Below are 25,111 nucleotides of genomic sequence, written 5' to 3' on the forward strand. Positions count from 1 at the left end.
TAAAGTTATGACATTTACGTCGAATACAGAAATCGCAAGTTATACATGAATAATTTCAAAATTACGATACGATTGTATTACGATATTATTCATCCTGTTTCTGTACTGTTATTGAAATGATATATACTTATATATCGTATTTATTTTATAAATATTTTCTAAATATATATTGTTAGAAATTTAGAAATAATCGTTGTAGATTTGATCGATAAATTTAACAGGTCTAATAAGAGATCTCGTATTTTGTAATTATGTTTGAAAAAAAGATAAGAACATTTTTCTCGGGTGTTCTTCTTTTTTTTCTTTTATATATGTTTTCCCTTTAGATGTATCCTCTTCGTTTGGATAAATTTTCTTTTTTTTTTTTTTCACGTGTCTTCTCAGCCATCCCTTCTCATCGCAAAAAACGATAGACGAAATTAATAGACCGATTATTAGCAAATAGAATGAGGTCTGCATGTCTTCCAAATTGAACGGGACAAATTTGTCTCCCGCATGAGCCAGTCTTTTCGGTGTTCCTCTTCTTCTGTTAATCAAATTCATGATAGTACGATTACTCCACAATGTCAATAAGCCTCCCTGATTTAATCTGCCAATCAGGAGATTGAACTTTTCGAGCAAATACGAGTTCCTCGGTATGGGATATGCTAAGTAGTAATTACCTGGAAAAAAAAAGAAGAAAAAAGAAAATTAAAAAAAAAGAAAGAAAGAAAGGACAAAAACGTTCACAAATACTTAGCCGAGTGATTGAATAAATTTAACGAAATTAATAATTACGTGGACACTCTTTAACAAGATGTAATTTTGGCGATAGATCATCATTGACCATATTATTTTTTAACAGATAATAATGTTTCTTCCTGATCAATCCACTTGCATTTCTAAAATATGTGACGTCGCGCAACGCTTGCACGCCGTGCTTCAATTTTCTTCTTAAATTATTTAGTACCAACGATGTCGCAGATTCGTCATCAAAGACATCATTTAAATTGTATTTTATAAATACGATTGGTAATTCCGAAGCATCCAATTCTGTTAATAAATCAATGTCCTTGTAATACATGTCGTTGGAAAAACTTTTATATAATAATCCTCCGAATAGTCCTGCCATAGTAACGTTCGTTATGGAGAGAGTCGACAAAAGTATTCTTTCTAAATAAGAACATGGGAATTTATTTGGATATCCAACGGCGAATAGAAATACTTTGTAGGCGAGATTTACGTGATCGTAAATTTTTGTTCTAAAAAATAAAAACATAAAGAAGAAAAATATGAAAGAAAGAAAGTAGAGAAGAAGAAGAAAATATATATATATATATGTACTTAAATACATGAATAATAAATAAATGAAGAAAGTTTAATGTGTAAGAATTAATAAAAATGTTACTGTCTAATCGATCATGGTCCCTTTAAAAATTTATTACATATAGATATTTATATTTTATTATCCATCTACGTCAAAGAGGATTTTCCCCTATTTATGTCAAAGGTATATATATTTCGAATAAAAAGTTAATCAATGCCATTGGCTAAAGCGATTTCCGATCATTATCTCTTTGAACGACGTCGGACGGTTTCGTGTCATTCATAAAAAGAATACTTGACGTTTAGGTAGTCTTTGTCATTTCTTTTTTTTCTTTTTTTCTTTCTTTCATTTCCCTTTTTTTTTTTTTTTTTTTTTAAAGCCATGTTTAGAGAACGCGAGGGAGAAGGAGGGAGGGAGGGAGAAAAATTTAACTTCGTAACGTGACATTACCTTTGCCTCGTAAATAACAGTAATACGTAGCACATCAGGTAGATCATAATTGGTGAAATTATCGTGCAAATCCAGATAGACGGTTCAAACATGTAATGTATTCGAAGCCACTTCGGTATTTTGCGTGCCTTAGGTACGATCACGCAGATGCTGTCATATTCCATCTGACTGGTAAATTCAAAATTATTATTACTTTTCCCATAGGTTTTAATGAAGAAAGAGGCAAAGGTTGCATCCGCTCTACCATAGACAATGTCACCTAATAACAAAAGCCACGTATGTATGTATGTATGTATGTATGTATGTATATACGTATGTATATATGTGTAACAGATCGAATGAAATTGCAAAAATATTTTTGAAAGATATTTATTTCTCTATCTCTTTTTTCTTTTTTCATTTTCTCTCTTTCATTTTTATATATTGTTTTTCGTTCTTATTTTTCTTCTTTTCTTTTTTATATTTTTTTATCTTATTCCTTGTCATCGTTTAATTATATTTCACTTTACTTTTACATTTTATACGTCTTACCTAAGGTTCCAACATAAGTGCCATTCGATAATTCGTATCCGAATTTAATTTGATCCCTCGGATTGATCTCGTTAACGGTGAAGTTCATGTACTTAGCAATTGTACCAAGTATAATGGCATCCGACCCATTATATCCAGCGGAATATTTATAAATGGAGCCCGGGGATGGTTTATCTCTCATTTTCATTAAAGTTTGATATTGTTGAAATAGACCTACGTTTAATTTGTAACCGTACATATTGTTCGTACGTCGATGATTTAACGTCGACAAACGTTGAAATATATCCTCCTTTGAGACGACGTTAATGGACTCGAGTTTACCTCTTTCTGTAATAAAGAATGATAAATAATGAGAGAGTATAATTGTTTGAAAATTCTTCGAAAAGAAATTATTAACCCTTTGACTGATCCTATGTGTTCTAAGCTGAAGCCCTTCGCGTGAGCGGCATACGGCATAGTAAATAAGCAAAGCCTTGACAGAGCGCATATATGCGTCCATCAAAGACCGCGATGACCTTTGTTGGACGCATATATGCGCCCGCGGCAGTCAAAGGATTATAAACACGGTTTAACTTCCCTACCATCGTTCTTGTTTAGAAAGAATGGATCGTACGCGTACGCCAAACTTAGCCCATTTTTCGCGAAGGGTAGAAAAATTAAAACGTTTAATATTTGACGTCGCAACCAAAGGATTTTTAAAATTCGTTCGATCGTCATCATGAATTTGTTATTTACAGGGTTATCTACGTCATCTGATATTATCATTACGATGAAGTGTACCCGTGACATCCAGTTGGCTGACTCATCTTCCTTCAAAATTCGCTCTAACGAACGTTCGTCCTTTATCAGTATCACGTGCAACGACCATATGTCAAAATTACTTGTTAATCTTCCTTCTGAATTCTCTCTTTTTCTTTCGTCATCTTCTTCTTTTCTTCTTTTTATTTTATCACTCAAATCATTGAGAACTTTTAATTCGATAGTTTTTAATAAATCCTTCGAAGATATTTCATCGGAGGATCGATGATCGACTTTATTGTCGCGTTCTTTTTTTATCTGTGTTCGATCCATCACGTATTTCTTTAGAAATATCGTAATTTCGCATTGTTCTTGATTTATATCACGTACAAGACCATCGAAAAAATCTTCGAGATAATATGATTCGTTCGTTAATATCCCATATAGATAGAGATATTTTGTCACTCTCGTATGACAAATAGCGTCGATCCAAAATGTTCTTGCACTTTTTTCTATCTCATTGAAAATTCTATAACCATGATCGAGCTTCACTAATAAAATTACGATCATAAGAATGAGTTTGAAGAACATCGTATAAGAAATTTATCAACGAATATCTAAAGACGACGATTTTAATCACGTGTCTCTGCCGTCAAAGAAAGTAGAGATAATACTCCGTCGCGTGTCTTGTCGTTCTTTCCTTTTCGTAAACTTTTTCTGTTTACTGAGATATCCTTTAAGACACACATACACACACACATACACACATACATACACACACACACACACACACACTCTCTCTCTCTTTCTCTCTCTATTTATTTCGTTATTACACGACGTTAGTTCGACTCGATATGTGCTCGTTTTTTTTTCCGTCGCTCTTATTGACTCTTCAACCCTCCCTCGTTAGACGTCTCAACGTTCGTCTTCGATCAAATCCAAAATTACAATCTACATACATACATACAAACATAGCTTGTGATTACATCGAAACGTTATTTTGAGATCATTAACTCAGTGAGAATTGTTAATAGGAAAAAGTAATTTCCTCTCACTCTTTTTTTTTTCACTGTGATAAATCGAGAGATTTATTCGATTAGATTATCGCGTGCAATTATTTCTTATCACTTCCGCTTTCTCTCTCTCTCTCTCTCTCTCTCTCTCTCATTAGTCGAATAAAATGATCTAATGTCAAGTAATGTGTAATATCTCTTTTTTTTTTCAAATGCTTCGGTTGTTTCGTTTTCTTATTCTTTTCTTCTTTTATTTTTTTTTTCTTTCTTAAAAAGTCCCTTAATAAAAGACACGTACGATCGATCTAATTAGACGTATCAATGTGTCTATAAGAAATATAAATAGAAAACGTAACAAGCGCATTCTCGACAACGAAAGAATCAAAGATAATGAGACGGAAAGTTATCGTTGATGTTGATGGACCGTCTTATATCACCGATAAGACGTTTTTCCATTCGATCCCACTCACTTTAATTAAATTCGATCGAAGGACAAGAGTAGTAGTTGTCTATACTTTTCTCATGTGTTCAACGAATAGCTTATTCTCTCTCTCTCTCTCTCTCTCTCTCTCTCTCTCTCTCTCTCTCTCTCTCTCTCTCTTCCTTTTTTTTTCTTTTTTCTTCTTTCTTACATCGATCGATTACTCGTAATCATTATCTTATAGATCTTTTCTCAAGGGATTCGAATTTTGAAATTTTATAGATTGTCCCCTTTTTTCAAAAGTCGAACGAGACATCGACAAACTAGCATTATCTTTAAACGAAGGAAGAATCGATTGATACAAGTTGTACACAAGCTTTCAATTCGCCAAGTTTCTTCTCTTGCCTCTATTATTTCTCTCTCTCTTTCTCTCTCTCTCTCTCTCTCTCTCTATCTCTCTCTCTCCCTCTGTCTGTCTTTCTCTCTTCGAAATTCACGATACGTGTTCGAGCATAATTATAGTTTTAGCGAGAGTTTAATCCAATTAAAGTTCGTTCAATCGTATTACCATTGAGTGAATTCTCGAATTGTATGATAATCCTCTTGTTTCTTACGAGAAATTATCGTCCTATCCGGAATTATTTGATTTTGAAACTTCTTCAAGGCAGTGATATACATATATTCTTTGCGAATGTTCTATTTATTATCGTTGGATATATTTATTTATTTATTTTTCTTTCGTTCGTTCTCATTGTTCTTTAATATGAGAAAGAAGAAAAAGATGTTACTCGATATTGGTAATATCGAACAAACGAGAACGATTGTTAATTGATCGATAATCGATATTCCTTAGAACAAAGTCTTTTCATGAGTTTAATTATTATTTTTGTATATTTATAGATACTTAAGAGTCATCATTATTGAAGCAATATTGATTTAATTATGTCGTTGCAATGATTAAAGATAATACTCTCACACACACGCATACACACACACACACACACACACACACACATATATATTTATATATAACATGAGAGAAAGAAAAAGAATTACGAGATTTTTATCGAATGTTTTTTTCTTTTCTCCTTACTCATTTATGTGCTACTATGATTATGTCTATTGCACGTAGCTGTCCTTGAACTTCTAACGTTAATGTTTATTTAAGATAAGATCCGAACGATCGTCTTGTTCGTTTAATTTATGTACTTATCCAGAATAATAATACAACGAGTATTTTTCCTTAATTTCCACCATACAATCTGTATCAATCAATGATATCTAAACCACGAGTTGAGTTGACTTTTTAATCGATCCTTAACATTATTTTCTATATTCATATGATCATTATCCATTCGGATAGCCGAGCCCTTCCGGTTTAATCCGAGCACGAGTTTAACTGAAGACGGATATACATATCTCTTTGGTCGGCTTACATAGACGTCAGAACAGAAGTGAACAAATGTAAATATTCGTGTTTACCCTTAACCACGACGATTTACCAACGATCTCTCTTCCCATTTCCTTTTTTTTTCTTTTTTCTTTCTCTCTCTCTCTCTCTCTCTCTCTCTCTTTCTCTCTATCTTTCTCTTCCTCTCTTTTTCTTTTTTTTTCCCTTTTTTCGAAGTTAACGAGTCAGTAGAAGTCAGTTCGACGTTACGTTCGAGTAGGGCACGTGGCAAACAATGTAAACTTGATAAAACCTAAAAAGAAGGACGAAGTATACGAAGTATGTTGTATGTAAGTCACGAAAATTGTTGTCCAAGTATTTGTCCTAACCGTAAGTAAGTGTATGATTACCTACTTACGTAATCAAGAAAAATCGAAAACTATTCGAATAATTGCTTTCCTGGTATATTTGTAAATCTATCAAAGGTTCTTATGAAAATTGCGATCAATGTGAGTTCGTTGTTATTAAAGGTAAAAATTTAACATAAAATTAGTTCGAAGAAAGAGCTCTGTTTTCTTCTCTCTTTTTTTTTTTTCTTTTTTTTTTTTTTTTTTTTTTTTTTTTTTTATCTTTTTTTATCGAACATCATTCTTTCTTGCCACAACTTTTTGCCGTTGATTCTTTTTTTTTTTTTTATTTCATTCATTTTCTTTTTTTAAATTCTTTCTAAATACGCTCTATCCCGATAAAAATTTATCTAAGATTTTCTCCATGTTCTTTTTCCTTTCGTCGACGATTATATCGAAGATATTTCTTATCGAAATAACTTTTCTAGAAAATTTCAATCGAATATCTTTTAGATCCAATGCGATACACAAGTGCGTACTTACATGTTTCTTTTTTTCTTTTTCTTCTTTTTAATTGACCTATTAATAACAGAATTTCGATGAAAGAAGACTTTTTGACATTTTATATACTCTTTTTTTATACGCAGATGAACGGTCAAAGGATTAAACGAAACGATTGAAAATAGCATGCGTTCATTAAAGTTGGATTTTTTGGAAAAAAAAAAAAATATATATATATATATACATATGCTTACTAATAAAACTTAACATTAAACGTAGCGAAATACAATTGTATTAAAAAAATGACGTATATCTATGTGGGAATGATCATTTGCTTGATGCTTATGCCAACGAGAATACAATCAAAATTCGACGATATTCAAAAGGGAAGGATTGGGATCGAGTCGAAATTGAGCATTGAAATAATAGAGAATTTCAAACGTATGCTGGATTATATAAGAAATTCAAAGGAATTCCAACCTTTTATGATTTCTTTACTTTTGTCCAATACGAAATCGAACGTGCTCGTGTCCCTCTTGCATCACATGTCGATCGATTTTATTCAAGGCTATCGAATAAGTGCCAATGATTTTCTTTCATTATATACGTGGAAGGATGAAGGACGTATCACTTGGATCATACCGATCGATGATTTAAATGATCTCGAAGTCTTGATATATTTAAATGAGAAATTATGGAAACCCAATGATCAATATTTGATAGTTTTCATTGGTGAGGAAACGTCGGGGAATACATGGAAAAGAATTTTCGATGAGCTCTGGATAAAATTTAATGTATATAAAATTTTAATTACAACGATTACCGATCAGTTTCGTTGTTTCTTAAATTATCATCCATTCGATGTCACAAGAAAAGCTTTTGGGAAAGTACATAAATCATGTTTCGATGATATCGAAGAATATTCTACGAAGAGAAGAACAAACTCGATAACTTCACTTCCATCAGATGATATAAGTTTCTTCGAAAATTTCGAGAATATAAATGGTTATCCGATAAAGGTTACCGTTTTTCCTTCGATGATGATGTGTATAGAGGTAGACGAGAACAATGTCGTCCATTATACCAAATTAGATGCAAATGTGATGAAAATGTTGGAGAGCAACTTGAACGCGAGTTTCGTCGTAAATGTATTGGATAAGGATTCCGATATTGATCCTTTTCAAAAATCCTTACAAGATATTAGCGATCGCAGGAGCGAGATCATATTTACAAGCCTTTTTGTTAAAGCTTACAATGATTCTTATGTTTATCAGTTTACAGCGGCCATTGCCGAAGATAAGCTTTGTTTTATCGCACCGACTAAAGGTTATTTACCAAAATCATATATGCCATTTTTACCTTTCACGAAGGACCTGTGGATGACCCTAGCATGTTATAACATTTTCGTGACGATATTCTGGATAATCCTGAAATATTTGAGCTATTCGTTTCGTAATAACAAACCTATTACATGTTCTCTGGGGGAAACGTTCTCGAATATCCGTCGGGGTAAGCTTGCACGCGATAATATCCTTTTGAAAAGAAAAAAGGATAATATTAGTCGGAGGACAAATAAAGAACCACCTGAGATACATTCATACGTTATTCGTTGCACAGAATTGATTATATTATTTTGTTATCCTTTCGAAAAGGCTTATACCCCGGCACTCAGAATATTTCTTTGTAGTTCGTTATTATTTGGACTTGTAATCGTTGGACTTTACAATAATTGGCTAATGTGGACTCTTAGCAAACCATTGAGATATCCAGAAATAAATACTATCGAGGACGTTGCCGATTCGAATTATACGATAGTAACGAAATATTTAAATTTGAAAGAGGACACGTTTATCGGGAAGGATCCATTGGAAACGAAACTGCGGAATAAAATCAGTGTTCTTAATTCGGATAAACCAACGAATTACTTCGTCGCCTTCGACAAAAGCGTTATTGCTCTTGGTCGATTTACATCGACCAAGCTCGAGAATTATTCGATTTATTACGACGACGATGGGAACAAATTGGTCCACATTGTCGAAGAGTGTCCAGTTACTTATACGCTTTCATACGTGATCAGACTTAATTCTCCTTATACAGAAAAGATCAATACCTTGTTGCTAAGGATTCAACAGTTTGGATTTATTAACTTTTGGTATGAGGAAATGACGTATCCTTTCTTGGTCGAAGATCAGAAAATGAAATTGGCATTGAGCGAGAAAAAGAAGAAACTCACATTGGAACATTACTCGTTAGCGTTTCTTGGACTTTTCATTGGACTAATCGGATGTTTTCTCGTATTTCTCGGTGAGATTCATTATGCGAAATGCAGAAGGTGTTGATTTAAAATTTATAGTTTTGTGTGCGCCTGTACGAACCATATTTATTATATATACATACATACATGCATACATACATACATACATACATACATACATACATATATATATATATATATATATATATATATAAATTTCAATTTTTAAAAGTTTTATCCATTGAATCGATCTATGTACATAATTATTAATGAACGATTATAATCTGTGTCAAGAGCTGTGAGTGAAACAGCTGTTGAGGGTGATTAAATCGATTTCACTTTATATTTTAAATTACATAGAAACGGGGGCTTACAATGACAAACGATGAGAGAGACGTCTGTTGATCATAGCGATTGTTGGTATATAAGTTATAACAACGATAAGTATCATTGTTACTATTAGCTCGTATTTTAATCATTATGGACGCACAGTAGCACATCTGCACGCACCATTAACGCAGTACTTGCCACCTTTTCCACCAGGAATACTGCCAACGTATTTACAAGCGGCTTTGCATTCATCCTCCGTGCAACCTAAAAAGATTCGTATTCTCTGTTTAACTTCGTTAAAGGAAAAACAACAAGAAAATTTATTATAACGATTTTTCATCGTATAAAATTTACTTCACTTGTTCATTGTCTCTTTTATTTTCTTTTTTTTTTCTCTCCCTCCTTTTTTTATTTCTTTCTCTTTTCTTTTTTACAAACTTTACCACGACTTGCGCGTTCCTTTTTTTTTCTCTTTTTTTTTTTTTTCTTGCTTTACTGAAGAAATTAATTTGATTTAATCACAGACGATAAACCGAAAATGCACTGTTTAATTCGCATTAATGTTCATAAATTATTTAACGCTGGATAAATGTATAATGACACGTGTAAAAGTACATTTTATTCGGACAAAATTTTTTTGTCTTTCTCTTCTTTTTTTCTTTCTTTCTTCTTTTTCGATTCTTTTTCTTTTAGCGTTTATACGGAAAAAAAGAGACGAGAAAAATAAATTCGGCTCGAAGCGTAATAATATTTAGAAAAATCGTTATAACGAGGTGTAAGATCATTTCTTTACAGGTTTATCATATTTCATGGATTTCTATTGTATAGAGACAGAAAGAGAAAGAGAAAGAAAAAGAGAGAGAGAGAGAGAGAAATATATATATATATATATATATAAATATATATATATATATAAATATATATATATATAAATATATATATATATAAATATATATATATATATATATATATATATATATATATATATATATATATAAAAAGGATGATTGATACTTACTCGCATTAGTGAAAGAAAAGCAGGTCAAAATGACGAGGAACAAGTAAATAAGATAAAATATCTTCATGGTGCTTTCTTTTTTCTTTTTTTCTTTTCTTTTTTAAATCGTTCTTCCACTACGTTCAATTTCAAAAACTTCAGAGTGATAAATATATTTTCAACAAATTGAGAATTGGATCTTGTAGCTGGCAGCTCGCTTTATATACCTCATTTTAACAGAGGTCACAGAGGTGACATGGTTACTGATATGGAATTTGCGAGAAACAGACAGAGCTAATCTCCTTTGTGAGACCTCGATTTGCTTATTCAATATTACACACATTTCTGATTCTTGGTATACATCAGCAGTAATTAGTTTTAAACGATATTAACTAGTTCGATACGTGATTAAATTTATAATTAATCCGATATAGATATTATTGTCTTTTGTACTATTGTTTTTAACGCGCGCGCGCGCACGCACGCGTGTGTGTGTATGTGTGTATGTGTGAGTGCGCGTGAGTGGGTGGGTTTTCGTGTGAGTGACATTTTGTGAACGATTAATGAACGAATTTTCGCGATACGTTTTTTCTTTTTTTTTTTTTTTCCTTCCGATCTTGACTACAATAAGTTTTTGTATTCGACGTAAACTTCATGTATAATATGTGCCCAAGTACTTGAGCGAATTCGAACGGAGAGTAGATAAGTAAATCATGTCGAAAATCATATGTTCTCAATTTTATCTTAATATTATGTAGGTCATAATAAGTACTTTTTCTTTTTTTTTCCTGTTTTTTTTTTCTTTTTTTTTCTGTTTTTTTTTCTTTTTTTTCTGTTTTTTTCTTTTTTTTTCTGTTTCTTTTTCTTTTTTTCTTTTCAGTCTCAAAATTCAACGTTATCTTTGTACTTACTCGTCGATTTTTCTTTCTTTCCTTTTTTCTTTTCTTTTTTTTTTTTCTTTTATTCGAACGAGTTATATCGCATTAAATCTCTCAATTATTATTATTATTCTTCTTATTATTATTATTATTATTGCAAATGAGATAGGAATATCGATAGAAACTATCGTAGGACTTTTCTCGTAAAACCTTTATCATAGATACTCGATAATTAAACGATCTTCTCAATGAAAAGGATAAGCACTTTCGTTCTAGTCTTTTAGAGAATTCAGAATGCCGAGCACGTAGCTCATTTCTTCGACTTTCGTGTTCCTGCTAAATAGAATTAAGCGATATTCTCACCTGTATCATTGTAGCATTCCGCTCGTATTTTTTCTTTTCTTTTCTTTTTTTTTTTACAGTTGAATTAACAACAAAAAATATTTATATATATATATATATATATACATATAAATTTACTTTCTGATTTGTACGTACAATTTTGAAATAAGTGTAACATATTAAACTATCAAAATGATATATATATATATATGTCTTATGATCCTATGTATATGGATATATATATATATATAGGATCATAAGATCTCTAAAGTTGACATTTATCATCGGTTATAGATCACATTTATTATTCATGAAATACCGTTTAAAATTTTAAACGATAGATGTATATCGCATTAAATTGAGATCCAACCTTCAAAATTATGATACTTGCATCTCTCGAGGGATTTAACTTAAAAGAAGGAAGCAAAAGTGGATCGTACACTTTTACTAGAGAGAGACTTAATTGAAAAATAACACCCTTTTTCGAGGCATACATAATCATGAGAACGTCATTATGCTTTCAATGAGTGCAAGGAAGTGAATTCGTAGGATGAAAGTAAATTTAAACCAGGACGAAACTAAAGTAAATCCTCTTTTTATAATTGATCTACGTAAAATATCCCGTACGGTTCGAGAATTTTGCAACTTGTTAATGAAATCTTTCCAAATTATTTGTTTGACAAAGACTCAAAAGTCTTTTTTCTCATGAATTAAATTATAAATAATTCCATGTAAGAATAATGATTTAGTCTTAACTTTTCTATTTTCTTCCTTCTTTATTTTCTTTCTTTGAAAAATACAAAAGTACTTTTGTTCTTTTAAAAAGGTCAAAATTTGTAGAGAGAAGGAAAAGTAAAAAGAAAAAAAAAAAAAAAAAAAAAAAAAAAAAAAAAGAAAAGAACCAAGAAAAAAAAAGAGGAAGAAGAAGAAGAAGAAGAACGTTGTGCCTTTTTTTTCAAAAGAAAAATAAAATTCGAGGCTACAAGCAAAGGGAAGAAAAATTTGTCCTTTGAAATAACATTAAATTAACATTTAAAATTGAATCAAACGATATTACGAATACATTGAAAATAACAATAGTAAATGTTCTCTGTTAAAACAGAATCTCGGGTTTAATTAGTTTTCATTAACCTTATTCTTTTTCAAAATTATTAATCATATTGATGACATATTATTCGTAGTAATTTACTACGAGCGAACGTTATTGCTACAAAGAAAGGAAGACGTACGCAATGTGATAAGAAAATCGAATCACTCAGAGCTTTCTACGTTTTCACAAAGTTATCATAGAAGAGAGAAAGAGAGATAGACAGATAGAGAGAGAGACAGAGAGAGAGAGAGAGAGAGAGAGAGTATGCTTTATTGGTAAGGTCCTGCTACTTCTCATTACATCCTGCTTTCTCTAATATATATCTTCCTTTATCTCATGTATACGTACGTATATATTCAGAATTGTTTATTGCAAAAATTGTTATTTGAAAATTCTTTCGAGAAAATAAAAACATACGTCGGACGTGACACGATGAATGTTCTGTTTTTTATCTCTTTTTTCTTTTTTTTTTTTTTTTTTATTATTTTTCTTGTTTGTTCATTTGTTTTCTTTACTTTTCTTTGTACATCGTATTATCGTCAGTCGACAAAAGAGGAACATATTCTCTTTAACTTAACCCTCTTTCCCCTTTAAGTTAGAAAAAACCAACCAGCTCATTCTCCTTATTGCTACGTATATACGTTGGAAATCAACGATTTAGATGTATTATTTGTTTTTTTCAAAGCTCATCTTGAACAAGATAAATATCATCTTTCCTTTTTCCCCTTTGACAAATATATATATATATATATACACACAATATATAAATGATTATAAGAACAACCCTTTTTTATCCTTTTTTTTATTCTTTCTGCTTTTTCTCTTTCTTTCTTTTGTCCTTTCTTTCTTTCTTCTCTTTCCTTTTCTTTTTTTTATTAATAAAATAATATTGTAACATAAGTTATCGCGTCTACTTTGGTTCGATTCTCTCGGAATTGTATTATAAAAAGAAAAAAAAAAAAAAGAAAAAAAGAAAAAAAGAAAAAGGAAAAAAAAAGAAAAAATATTATTCGAACTACTTGAAATCGACACTAATTATCCGATCTTGATTGTTCAAATCGTCCATTGCATTTATCCAAAGAAATGATCTGGGATAATTATATGCCAGAATAGAAATATGCCAGTATGTTTATTCACGTAAGTTTTTTATTTCATTAGAAGAAACTTCGAAAATAGGAAATATATTGTAAGAAAAGTTTTGTTAGAGAACATAAGTTCTCTAACATAAGTTAGAGAACATAAGATACTTTTCTACGTTGTTTGTGTATTTTATATACATATATATATATAAAATAAAACATATAGAAAGAGACAAGCGTGGATTTATGTATGAACGTATATATGTATACTTATGTCGAGTATAATGTTATATCGTTTAAAAATTTACATTGGGAAATACGCGAAAAGGGAAAAAAGAAAGTTTCTCTCGTTACAAGGTACAATATTTTAAGGATAAGTAACTTTATTTTTTCAAGATTATCAAATATTTCATAGACGTAAAAAAAGAAAGGGAAAAACGAAGTTATCAATAGTTATTTCTCCGAGATTTTCTATATTTTTTTCTTTTTTGTTTTTTCTTCTTCTTTTTTTTTTTTCGAAATAATCCATTAATCTCCAATATATTTATATATCCTTTGTAAGTTTCACATATAGTGAAAAATAAGTAATATAATTTCACATAAGTTTCAATATATAATGGGCTCTTGTAATATTGATTCTTGTCGTCGAAATATCCTATTTAATATGAGAGCTTATAACTAAGCTCAGAAAGAAAATAAGAAGTAAAAAGAAATAGATGTAAGTCCAATTTGTCCAGGAAACCACGCATATGCATTTTTCAAATGGGATGTAGGAGTGTTCTGAAAAAGGAAAGAAAAAAACAATAAAGAAGTAAATAAATAACAATAAGCTTCGAGAAATAGATAAGACGGAGGAGGGTTGTTTTTTTTTTTTTTTTTTTTTTTTTTTTAGCTTACTCGGAACAGTATGATAAAGGTACGAAGGATACATTGTTCTTATATATATATATATATATAATACATCCAATTAATTATTTTACCTCGGCGTATTTATTCTTTTTTTTCTTTTTTTTTGTAAAAAAAAGAAACAAAGAACAGAAAAAGAAAAAAAAAAGAAGAAAAAGAAGAAATGAAAATTTAAGAAATTTTATTGAAATTAATCTTAAAATATATAACGTCGGAGAAAGAAGCTAATGCTTCTTTGATCAACGTTAGACCAATAAGTCAACGCTGATAATAAACGTGGTCGATCTAAATTCTTGTTTATTAATTTTGACATTAATTTGAACATACATTCTCTCTCTCTTTCTCTCTCTCTCTCTCTCTCTCCCTTTGTCTATCTGTGTAATTCTGTCACTCATTCTCTGTCTCTGTCTCTCCTTCTCTCTATATATCTATCTTTATCTTTCTCCCACATAGTGTGTATGTACGAGCATCTATCAAGTGTAATTTCAGATCGGTGATACATTAAACTCCGTCAAACACAAACTATATGTATGACCGGTCAAAGCATTGATTACATAATACTTTAAAGTGTTTCTGTCTTAGGATCATCGTTTATAGTCATTTTAACTGATCATGTAAACGAAAAAGGAAAGAAGAAATGAGAGGGAGATAAACCATTGCGTGAACAAAAAATATCAAGATTTTACGATAAAAATTCAAAACATCCGAAAGTTTAGATATTAGAAAGAGAAAGGGGAAAAAGAGAGAGAGAGAGAGAGAGGGAGAGAGATAGAGAGAATTTTTTTCCTACAATATCACTACGATTTTACGTTGAGAATTTAAAACCTCAGCAGGTGTCCAGATATTAAAGTAAATGTATGTGTGTGTGTGTGTGTGTGTGTATGTGTGAGAGAGAGACAGAGAGAGAGAGAGAGAGAGAGAGAGGGAGAGAGAGAGAGAGAGAGAGATAGAGAGAAAGTGAGCTTTTAGACGATAGATCAAAAGTTATGATTTTACGATAAAAATTCAAAATATCAGCAGGTGTCCAAATATCACAGAGAAAGAGAGAAAGAGAGAGAGAGAGAGAGAGAGAGAGAAAGAAAATTCTTTTCTGTAAAATATCAATATCTATGATTTTACGATAAAAATTCAAAATATGCAGGTGCTCAGGTATCAAAGAGAAAGAGTGAGAGTTTTTTTTATTACTTGAAAAAAACACTTTCGTTTTATATGATTATAAAGAAAACGATAATGAAAAAGAAAAATAAAAGCAAACTGATTAAAGGACTTATGGGTTCAACCTTGAGCTATGTATGTATATCATGCAAAGCACCAATGAAGACGCCATTGTTTGACCAACCGAAAGCATTTGGTTTGGAGTTGATGAAAAGCAACGTGGCATACCAAATTGACGGAGGTCCCTTTGGGAGTACCATAGTTTTTGTTCACCTCCATCATCATCACGGTCCCCAAGATGGATATTTTTTGAGGGTAAACTCAATAAGAGTGAAAGAGAGAGAGAGAGAGAGAGAGAGAGATAAAAAGAAATCTCTACTGTTCCGTGAAATCTTTTGTATTCATTACGAAGTCTAACATTAAAAAGACATTTTTCTTTTTTTGTTAAGGAAGATCTTCTTGGATTTTTGAATCTTAAGTTCCTATGATCGTTTATAAACGTCAAGTTTCGAAACGTTCTTAAAGTACACTCAGAGTAAAGGGATTATAATATTTATATATATATATATATATATATATATATATATATATATATATATGTATGTGTATATAGGACGAGTCAAAAGTCTTTAGATGGATTGAAAGTTTTTAAATCATTTCAAAAATTAATTATACTTTCTCGATATTTTTGAGGCTAATTTATATTTTCTTTTTATCAAATTGCAAAAACCACCAAATTTCTAATTGGATGTCAGAGATGTCATGAAAATGAATAATTATTGATTTTTCGAAAGTCCCATTTATCAGAGAAACTTTCGGTATATCCTGTAGAACATATTTGTACTATCAATCTAGGATAGAACTTGGTAGATCTTCCTATGGTTTCCAAAGACGCTTCTCTCAAAGTTCGGTTTACAAACGATAACGTTGTTTCCTCTTAACGTTTCTCTTACTTATTTAAGATGGTCTAATTTAACACTGAAAGGTTCTCCTTTATGTCAAAAAGCAAAGAGAATCGAAAATAACTTTCAAATTACACAGTGAATGATCATTCCACAATATATATATATATAAATTTATATATATACATATATATATATATATAGCTATCAAAGTAGTCGAAATATCCGATCGTAAATCTTTGTACATATATGGAACCTCTATCCTCCACCCTTCTTTATATATATATATATATATATATATATATATATATATATATATATATATATATATCTTCAAAATCTTTATCAAAAAGAACGATCAATCTTTGCGAACGCACATGTATATATTTTCTTAAGAACGGTTAGATCGTTGAGAGATTATTATTATTATTATTATTATATATATATATATATATATATATATGTATGTATATATATATATGTATGTATATATGTATGTATATACCTACGAAATATCATAGAAACGACGTGATAGTATTTTCGATGAGGAAAGGATCGTGATCGTTTTTTATCTTAGTTATATCTTTTATAAAAGAAACAAACGAACTAACGAACGAAAATAAAATAAAACGAGAAAATTAAATTACTTAACAAAAAGGATTGATTTAATTCGATATTTATCGTTTATAAATATTAGAGTAAAAATGTATGCTTACGTATGTACCTCCAGCATCAGGCGAAAAAAGAAAAAATCAAAAGAAAACAAAAAAAAAAATAGAGAGAAAGGGAGAGAGAGAAAAAGTGAGGAAAATAATCGAACGTAAAAATGCAAATATTTGTTTATGTTCGTAATAGACGAGATTGAATGGTATTTTATAAATTTATGTCAGTCGTTCATTCGTTTAACCTACGACACTGTCTTATCGTAAAATACAATAATTTTTTTTTCTCCCCTTTTCTTCTTTTTCCTCATTCTTCGTTTATATGGAAAGTTAATATGATGCATTTTAATGGAAACATCGTAAGGGAAGAGCAACTTCGATAATGATATTTCGTAAAAGGTGATTAAAATAAATTGGGAGGAATTAAATAGATAATTACATTAGATCAGACTACTCAATTTATAGACTGGAATATTCAAGAATCGTAACTCTTTATATCGTGACATTTCTATATCAATCTGACTTTTAATACATGCGCGTATTGAAAAGATTCATTATCATTTAGATTTTCGTGGAAAATTTATTTGATACTTCGAAGTTACGGAAACATTTGTAAATATATATATATATATATATATATATATTATTTGCGAAATGATGTATAATTAAAGAGATAAATATGTGCAACGATCAAGCGCAATATTCTATGGAAGATTTATATTCGTATTTTATCTCTCATTAATTCAACATAAACAAGCGTTCAGCTTTTAATAATTACAGTAAAAATTTGTCTTACACTGAATCATTATTTCTGGAGGAAAACGAAAATGAAAAGTTGTTCGCCGTTATCAAGGGTAGAAGAAATTAAGTTGATCGTATAATCTCGAAGAAAATTAGAAAATGTTTCTCTTTCGGTCTCTCTCTCTCTCTCTCTCTCTCTCTCTCGCTCTTTCTTACTCTTTCCCTTTTTCTTTTTCTCTCTTAGAGCCGTCGTACTCGTTAATTACTACGACATTGCGAATGAAATTAAAATTCTTCCTTCTTTGCTTGAAAACTTGAATTCGTTTGCGATTACGCAATGTCAAAGAAACTAATTTAAATATTAGAAAAGTAAGAAATGAAATCACCGACATATTTGATTGTACATACATTGGTTTGATAAAGGGATAGTTCTTCTTTTTTCGTTTTTATTTATTTATCTTTTTTATTTTTTTTTTTTTTCGTTCTTTTTTTTTCTTTTTTTTCGAAAAATATATCATAATCTTGTAATAAAAAACCTCTTCCTTTGAGATTTAGATACGTTTATTCGGAAAATTCCCTTTGCTGAACGGATAACAAGCTCTATGATGTATACACACACACACGCGCGCGCGCGCGCGCGTGCCCACACGCACACACGTACATGTACGTATATACTTGTGGATATTTATGTATACTTCTAATCACAAAAATATATCGTAATTTCATCAAGATCGAAATTTATACCAAATTATACGGATTTAATGCGTTACTTGAATATTTTTTTTATTCTTGTAAAAAAAAGTTTATTACGATTTAGTTGTTATAACGATACGATTTCAACAATTTTAAATTAAATTTTGTTCATTCTAAAAAATACAAAAGATTCCCTCTTGTAATGTAAAATTTAACAAAACAATTTCTCATTATTATGTAATTCGAGCAAGAAGTTTATTCCATAGATAGATAGATAGATAGATAGATAGATAGATAGAAGAAGAAGGAAATAATGTATTCGTTATCGTCTTCATTCTATCACTTGCAGATAGATTTGTAGTTACGTGGTCATAAGGAAGAAAAAGATAAATAAAAAATATGAATAAAGATAAATATTAAGTAAATATATTATACAAATTTTCTACGATCGAACGTTTTAATATAAAATTCATTTAATAAATATTGATTGAAATTTTATCGAATTGTTTTTTCACTCATACATTCGACGTAATATGAATTAAATGAGAATATTGAGATTTCATTGATGCGTGATAATTAAGAAACTATTATTAGAAATAATTATTATTGAAATATTTAGATTTGACTTTGCCATTTTGAAAATAATATCGATTGTTGTGCTTCAAAGAACAGAAAATTATTTATTTCCTTGTATAGGATGTAAAAGATGTATAGGTATTACGATTAAAAAAATAAACGAACATATGTTTATCAAGAGAAGAAAAGAAGAAAAGAAGAAAAGAAGAAGAAAAAAATTGTAAATGTACAACTTAAAAAGGAGTATCATATTTAATGTGATAATAAGTTAGTCGATCGATATTATTTATTATTAATTTTCGTTAATCGATGTTTGTGCAGTATTAAACATAACTGAAGCATTAAACTTATTTCATTGAGTTAGTTCAAGCTAACCGAAATGTTTGCACCTTTCTATCGTGTCAGTCTATTTACTGAGAGAAAGAGAGATAAAGAAAGAAAGAGAGAGAGAGAGAGAGAGAGAGAGAGAGAGAGAGAGAGAGAGAGCACAAACAAAACTGGAAATGATTGGTCGATTTTAACTTCATCATTGAACAAACGAAAACCTTTAAAAGAATAATATTAACCTACGATAATTTATAATCATTACTTATGTCAAAAAAATATTATCTATTTTGTGTGTGTATACAATATGTTTAACTTAAAACTTATCGAACACTTTTTATTTATTACACTTTTCTATTGTTATTTGTTGAAGAAAAAGTAAAAATAAATATGTAAAAAACGTATTTAATATACGAAATAAAAATTCTACGTAACATTTAACCTGCATGATGTCAAATATATTTCACATCTATGCAATCTTTTTTATTTTGTATAATATTAGTATAATCGTTTTCAAAATGAAATGGAGATCTGTATGTGTGTGTGTGTATATATATATATATATATATATATGTATATACATGCACGTATGCTTTTATATGTCACATATTTTCATTTCAATCTTTATTAACATCAATTTCTCCGAAGTATAAAACGTGCGTGGAGAATGATTTTACATCGTGATAAAGCTGTTTTTAATTTAAACGACAACCTACTTGTTCCTATACTCGTAATTAAATTTGGTTGTTTCCGTTCGATCGTAATCGTTTTGTTTAATCAAACGAAATGACAGTAGCGTTGAAGATTTTACTTGCGTTTATTAATTATTGATCTTGCAGCATAAAAAGAAGAAGAAGAAGAAAAAAAAAATTTTCCCAACAATACGAAATACGTGCTCATTTAGAAAATTATCGATAATTAATGCGAGTATAATCAATATATAGATCAATTCTCTGATTCCAATTTTTAGATATTGTCGTATATACGATGAGGCATATCACTATTTCCACGATAGGAATATATTTCCATATTCCTATCTACAGGGCCATAATAGATCAGAATATATTTCCATATATTTCGATCTATAGGCTTGTAGAGAATGATTGAAATGACATTTATAGAAATTAATTTTATTGATGATATAATAAATATAAGACTTTTCAATAATAACAGTTTAAATACTGTTCTAGATATGAACACGCAAACATGCAAATAAAATCCATCAATAATTTTCAGAATGCATGTCGCTTCTTCATACACTCTCACTCTCACTCTCTCACTCTTTCACTCTTTCTCTCTCTCTCTCTCTCTCTCTCTCTTTCTCTCTTTCTCTCTATCTCTATCTATCTATCTATCTCTATCACTTCCTCTCTCTCTCCTTTTATTTTACTCTCTCATTGATGATAATTCTACCCATTGAAAGCAATAATAATGATTCCATAGATGATCTCAAAAGGATGACATCACAGTTTAGAATTTAATTAATACGCCTTCCATCTCTTAATTACGTTTATACGGTCATTTAATTAAAATTACCTAATATTTACATCGATTTGGTCGATATTCATTATTACAATATAATCTTTTTATCAAACGCAAACATTTCCGAAGTTTTATAATGTAAAAATTCGATAGAAATTAGTTATGCATATTAGTTAAGCTCTAATTTAATTATTGATAAGTAATTTAATTGTTGATAAGCAATCATTTGAAAGGCAAAATATTTTGTTCGAACCAAGTAATAAAAGTAATAAGAAAAAATTTTTAATATGAGGAAGGAGATTAAATTTGGAGGAGATACGTTTCCTCTTATTAAAAAAAAAAAAAAAAGAAAAAAAAAGGAGAAAAAAAATTAGAAAAAAGAATAAGAAAAAAGATGGAAAACTAAGAACAAGAGAAAAGAAAATGAAATAAAAAAAAAGAAATCACAAAGATTCGAAATTTGAGTTAATCGAGGAATTTCTCTCTCTCTCTCTCTCTCTCTCTCTCTCTCTCTCTCTCTCTCTCTCTTCCTCCTTTGAGATCTTTATTGCGGCATACGACGACGTGTTGCTATTATAGTAGAGTGTCTCCTCGAATTACGTTTCCTAGCGACATGGGAAAGACTATACGCGCCATCTGAAAGCTTACACGAAACAAAGTCAACCTTTCGCACGTTCTGAATGCGAAGGGTAGTTTATCCCTTACCGTTCACACTATCTTCTCCCTTATTTTTCACTCTTCATTAAGATATCTATTCCTGTATGATATTACGCATAGATGAAAATGATAAGAAATTAGGGTAGAGTTATCGAGATATAAGAGAAAAAAAAGAAGTAATGGATTAAATGCAGACGACGAAAATGAATATGAAGGATTTAATTTTTTTTTTTGTTTTTCATAAAAAAAATACCGAAAGGAATGTTTTTGCATTATGAAAATGTTTTTCATAAAGGTCCATCGTATCTCAAATACACGAATTTTGTATATATCAAAGAAGAAAAAAAAAGAAAAAAAGAAAAAAAGAAAAAAAGAAAGGAAAGAGATATAACGTAAAATAAGAAATATAGTATAGCTAACGTATGTTAAAATATTGAAGTGTGATGAAAGCGTGGAAGGGAATAGAATCTCTAGTAGGATAAAAGATTCATCTCTTCTTTGAGTACCCATAAGATCATTGAATAATAGCATTCTCGTTTCCTTTTGCCATTACAGTATTTTATCTTGGCGCGCAACTTCTAAACTACGACAAATTTTTAGCATACGTGTAGAAAACTAAAAGAAATTGAGAGAAAGAGGGAGAGAGAGAGAGAGAGAGAGAGAGAGAGAGAGAGAAATGAAAAGGAAAAAAAGAAAAAAGAGAAAAAAAAGTTCAAAAAAATATTGACGCAAACGAATGAATTTCATCGAACGAATTTTATCGATTGAGATAATGAAGAAGTAAATTTATTTGTTTAAAAAAGAAAAAAAAAAAGGAATATTTTTTTTCATCGTCCGAACACACATACAACACACAACTCCGTCATATTTATTTATTAATGAAAATGTTATTAGAGAAAAAAAAGGAAAGTCAATTTAATAACTGTTAAATTAAGATTATTTTAAAATAAAAATAAAAAAATGGTCTACGTTAAAACTCACGACGAAATTAATACAATGTACGCGATCGATATCTACATATTATCCCGTTATTATATCAAAGAATATTTATCAGTTTAAAAAGAGGAAAAAAAGAAAAAAAGTATATATATATATATATATATATATATAAAACGTTTCTCATCCTGTGGATCTTCGACATCGCGCAGACTCCTTGCCATCCAAGAGAAGAGAGGAAAATCAGGAAGAGGGAGCGAGATATCCTCGTGAATTTTCAGCAGTATCGTCGCGACTATCCGCAACCAAAGTTCATGATTCAATTGGTGTCTCATATTGATCAGATCTCATTGAATTATAATATAACTCGTTACGAGTTAAACAAAACTGTATTAAAGAACTTGAATGAAATTGTGTTTATGAAAGAAAAAAAAAAAAAAAAAAAAAAAAAAAAAAAAAAGAAAGAACCTACGCGTTCTCGTTCTTTAGATCGCTTAAAGAACAATTTATTATATAATTCATTTAATCGTGTAATCTTTTAATGATTATTTAGAAAGAAAAAAAAAAAAAAAAACAAACAAACAAAAACAAAAAGTTCGTGCTGTTTCGTCGATGTTCATTTAACTTTTCGATTTTTTTCTTTTCTTTTTTTTTCTTTCTTTTTTTTTCTTTTTTTTTTTTGTTTGTTTGTTTGTTTCTTTCTCTTTTCTTTTGATCTAACATCCTTCAAATACCTCAATTATATCGTGTGTTCTTTATTTTCCAATGGAATAATCTACGTCCCTTGCCTACAATGCATTCAGGTAGGTTATTTACAATTTTATTTATATTTACTTGATATTGATATTAATCGAGCTAATACAGAATGATGATCATCCTTTATTCGATATCGAACGATCAATTAAGCGAAAAAAGTTTTCTTCATTAAATCGAAAAAAACAATTCAAGTTTGTTCTATCTTCAATGAAATCAGGGAAAACATTATGCGCGCACACTCCTTTTCGTATTTACTCTTCATTGTCGCCACAATTTTTCTCTCTCTCTCTTTCTCTCTCTCTCTCTCTCTCTCCCCCCACTTATATCTCCCTTATAGTACAGAATTTATGCAAATACGGAGATTGCGTTGTTTGTGAAAATTTTCTAAATGGAGGGACGCCGAATAAATATATAAATATGTAAGGAATTTCGTTTTGATGTATATCAAATGAAAATTACACATGAACTTTTTCATTCGGCAAAAAGTCCTTAAGTAACAAACCCTTTGGATATTTTATTCATTTTATCATTTATTTTCTTTTCTTTTCTCATTTCTTTTTATTTACTTTTATTTATAGACAATTCAAATGTAATATCTATTCCTTCTTTTTCTTTTTCTTTTTCTTTTAATTTTTTCCTTCTTCGAAGAGGATAGAATTAACTTTACGGATCCAAATTGTAACGCTTATCATGGAAGATATTATATCAATCGTATATAATGATGACGATGGATAGTAGTGATACGGTTATGCTGGATTATGGTCAACGATAAAAAAAATCTCACAAAGAGATGATTAATGTAATTACGATAAATGGTTACATAGAAATTTAATTTTCAATGTAAAAGGAATCATTTATTTTCCACAATTTTTGTTCTACCGAATAGAATTATCTCTCAAAGCTTCGTCCTCGTTACAAGATTTTTAATGATAAAACACAATCTCGCAAAGATATACGAGATTGGACAAGTTTTTCTTTTTTCTTTTTTTTTTTTTGTACGTATGTTCACGTGTACATAATTCATAAAATGTTCAAATGAATTAACTCTCCCCGCGATTTGAAAATATATAATAACATAATTTTCTATTTTCTATGGTTTTTCTTTTTTTTTTTTTTTTTTTTTTTTTTTTTTTTTTCTTAATTAACATATATACATACATTGTAAGATATTTATACCGTCTTACATGAATGAAATAATATTAAAAGCATGCATCCATATGGAAAATAAAAATAATAAAAAAGAAAAGAGAGACAGAGAGAAAGAGAGAGAAAGAGAGAGAGAAAGAATTAAAGCAAATATAATATCCCATAATATTCCGTAATACGGAAGTAGAGAGCAGAGTGTAAACAATTCAATAGGACCTATGTGCGATAGCAGATTCTCTTTGTACGAGAACCGTGTCCAATCACTTGTTAGCTTCCATTTAGTCTGCAATTGTTATCACTGCCATCCTACGGACTATCTGTCAGTAATAGAAAACGTGATCGATACTGAATACATACATTTATATATGTATACATATATATATATATATATAGAATATCAAGTTAACAATATGCGTGATGTTAATTTATTCTTTTTATACTACTCTTATTCCTTTATATGATTTAAACTCCATCTTTTTAATAAATAAAATTCTTTATTTTATATAGA

General features: G+C 29.8%; 3 protein-coding genes across 8 annotated transcripts in view; 2 read left to right on the plus strand and 1 right to left on the minus strand.

Annotated features, from left to right (window-relative positions):
- On the minus strand, positions 1–10,486 carry LOC124956241. Of its 2 annotated transcripts, XM_047511777.1 has the most exons (7): positions 10,300–10,486; positions 6,268–9,545; positions 2,869–6,162; positions 2,288–2,614; positions 1,757–2,015; positions 778–1,241; positions 1–662 (listed from the first exon to the last, which is right to left on the minus strand). In XM_047511777.1, the coding sequence occupies exons 3-7, from the start codon at positions 3,614–3,616 to the stop codon at positions 250–252; spliced, it is 2,211 nt and encodes a 736-aa protein (XP_047367733.1). In that variant the 5' UTR covers positions 3,617–6,162; positions 6,268–9,545; positions 10,300–10,486; the 3' UTR covers positions 1–249. The 2 variants fall into 2 exon arrangements, with proteins under 2 accessions (XP_047367733.1, XP_047367723.1); XM_047511767.1 differs by having other exon boundaries at positions 2,869–9,545.
- On the plus strand, positions 5,855–10,146 carry LOC124956249. Its single transcript, XM_047511791.1, has 2 exons — positions 5,855–6,199; positions 6,844–10,146. Exon 2 carries the CDS (start codon positions 7,000–7,002, stop codon positions 9,034–9,036), a length of 2,037 nt encoding a protein of 678 aa, XP_047367747.1. The 5' UTR covers positions 5,855–6,199; positions 6,844–6,999; the 3' UTR covers positions 9,037–10,146.
- The window catches only part of LOC124956276 (G-protein coupled receptor dmsr-1-like), a 25,932-nt gene continuing 11,129 nt past the window's right edge, over positions 10,309–25,111 (plus strand). For 2 of the 5 annotated variants that reach the window (XM_047511869.1, XM_047511845.1), the window contains exon 1: positions 23,254–23,504. The gene's annotated coding sequence lies outside the window, so the exon portion shown is untranslated. Of the gene's footprint in view, positions 10,985–15,725; positions 16,044–20,264; positions 23,232–23,253; positions 23,505–25,111 lie in introns of those variants that run through there. The other 3 variants (XM_047511836.1, XM_047511849.1, XM_047511857.1) reach the window with 3 other exon arrangements.

The sequence above is a fragment of the Vespa velutina genome, chromosome 1, assembly GCF_912470025.1.
Source record: "Vespa velutina chromosome 1, iVesVel2.1, whole genome shotgun sequence".
NCBI lineage: Eukaryota > Metazoa > Arthropoda > Insecta > Hymenoptera > Vespidae > Vespa > Vespa velutina.

Excerpts from the sequence above, each read along its gene's own strand:
- LOC124956249 (XM_047511791.1), top strand. The coding sequence starts at position 7,000 with ATGACGTATATCTATGTGGGAATGATCATTTGCTTGATGCTTATGCCA.
- LOC124956241 (XM_047511777.1), bottom strand. The coding sequence starts at position 3,616 with ATGTTCTTCAAACTCATTCTTATGATCGTAATTTTATTAGTGAAGCTC. Across the intron at positions 2,016-2,287 it reads CACTTATGTTGGAACCTTAG|GTGACATTGTCTATGGTAGA; the intron begins GTAAGACGTATA and ends TTTTGTTATTAG. Across the intron at positions 1,242-1,756 it reads CTGTTATTTACGAGGCAAAG|AACAAAAATTTACGATCACG; the intron begins GTAATGTCACGT and ends TTTATTTTTTAG.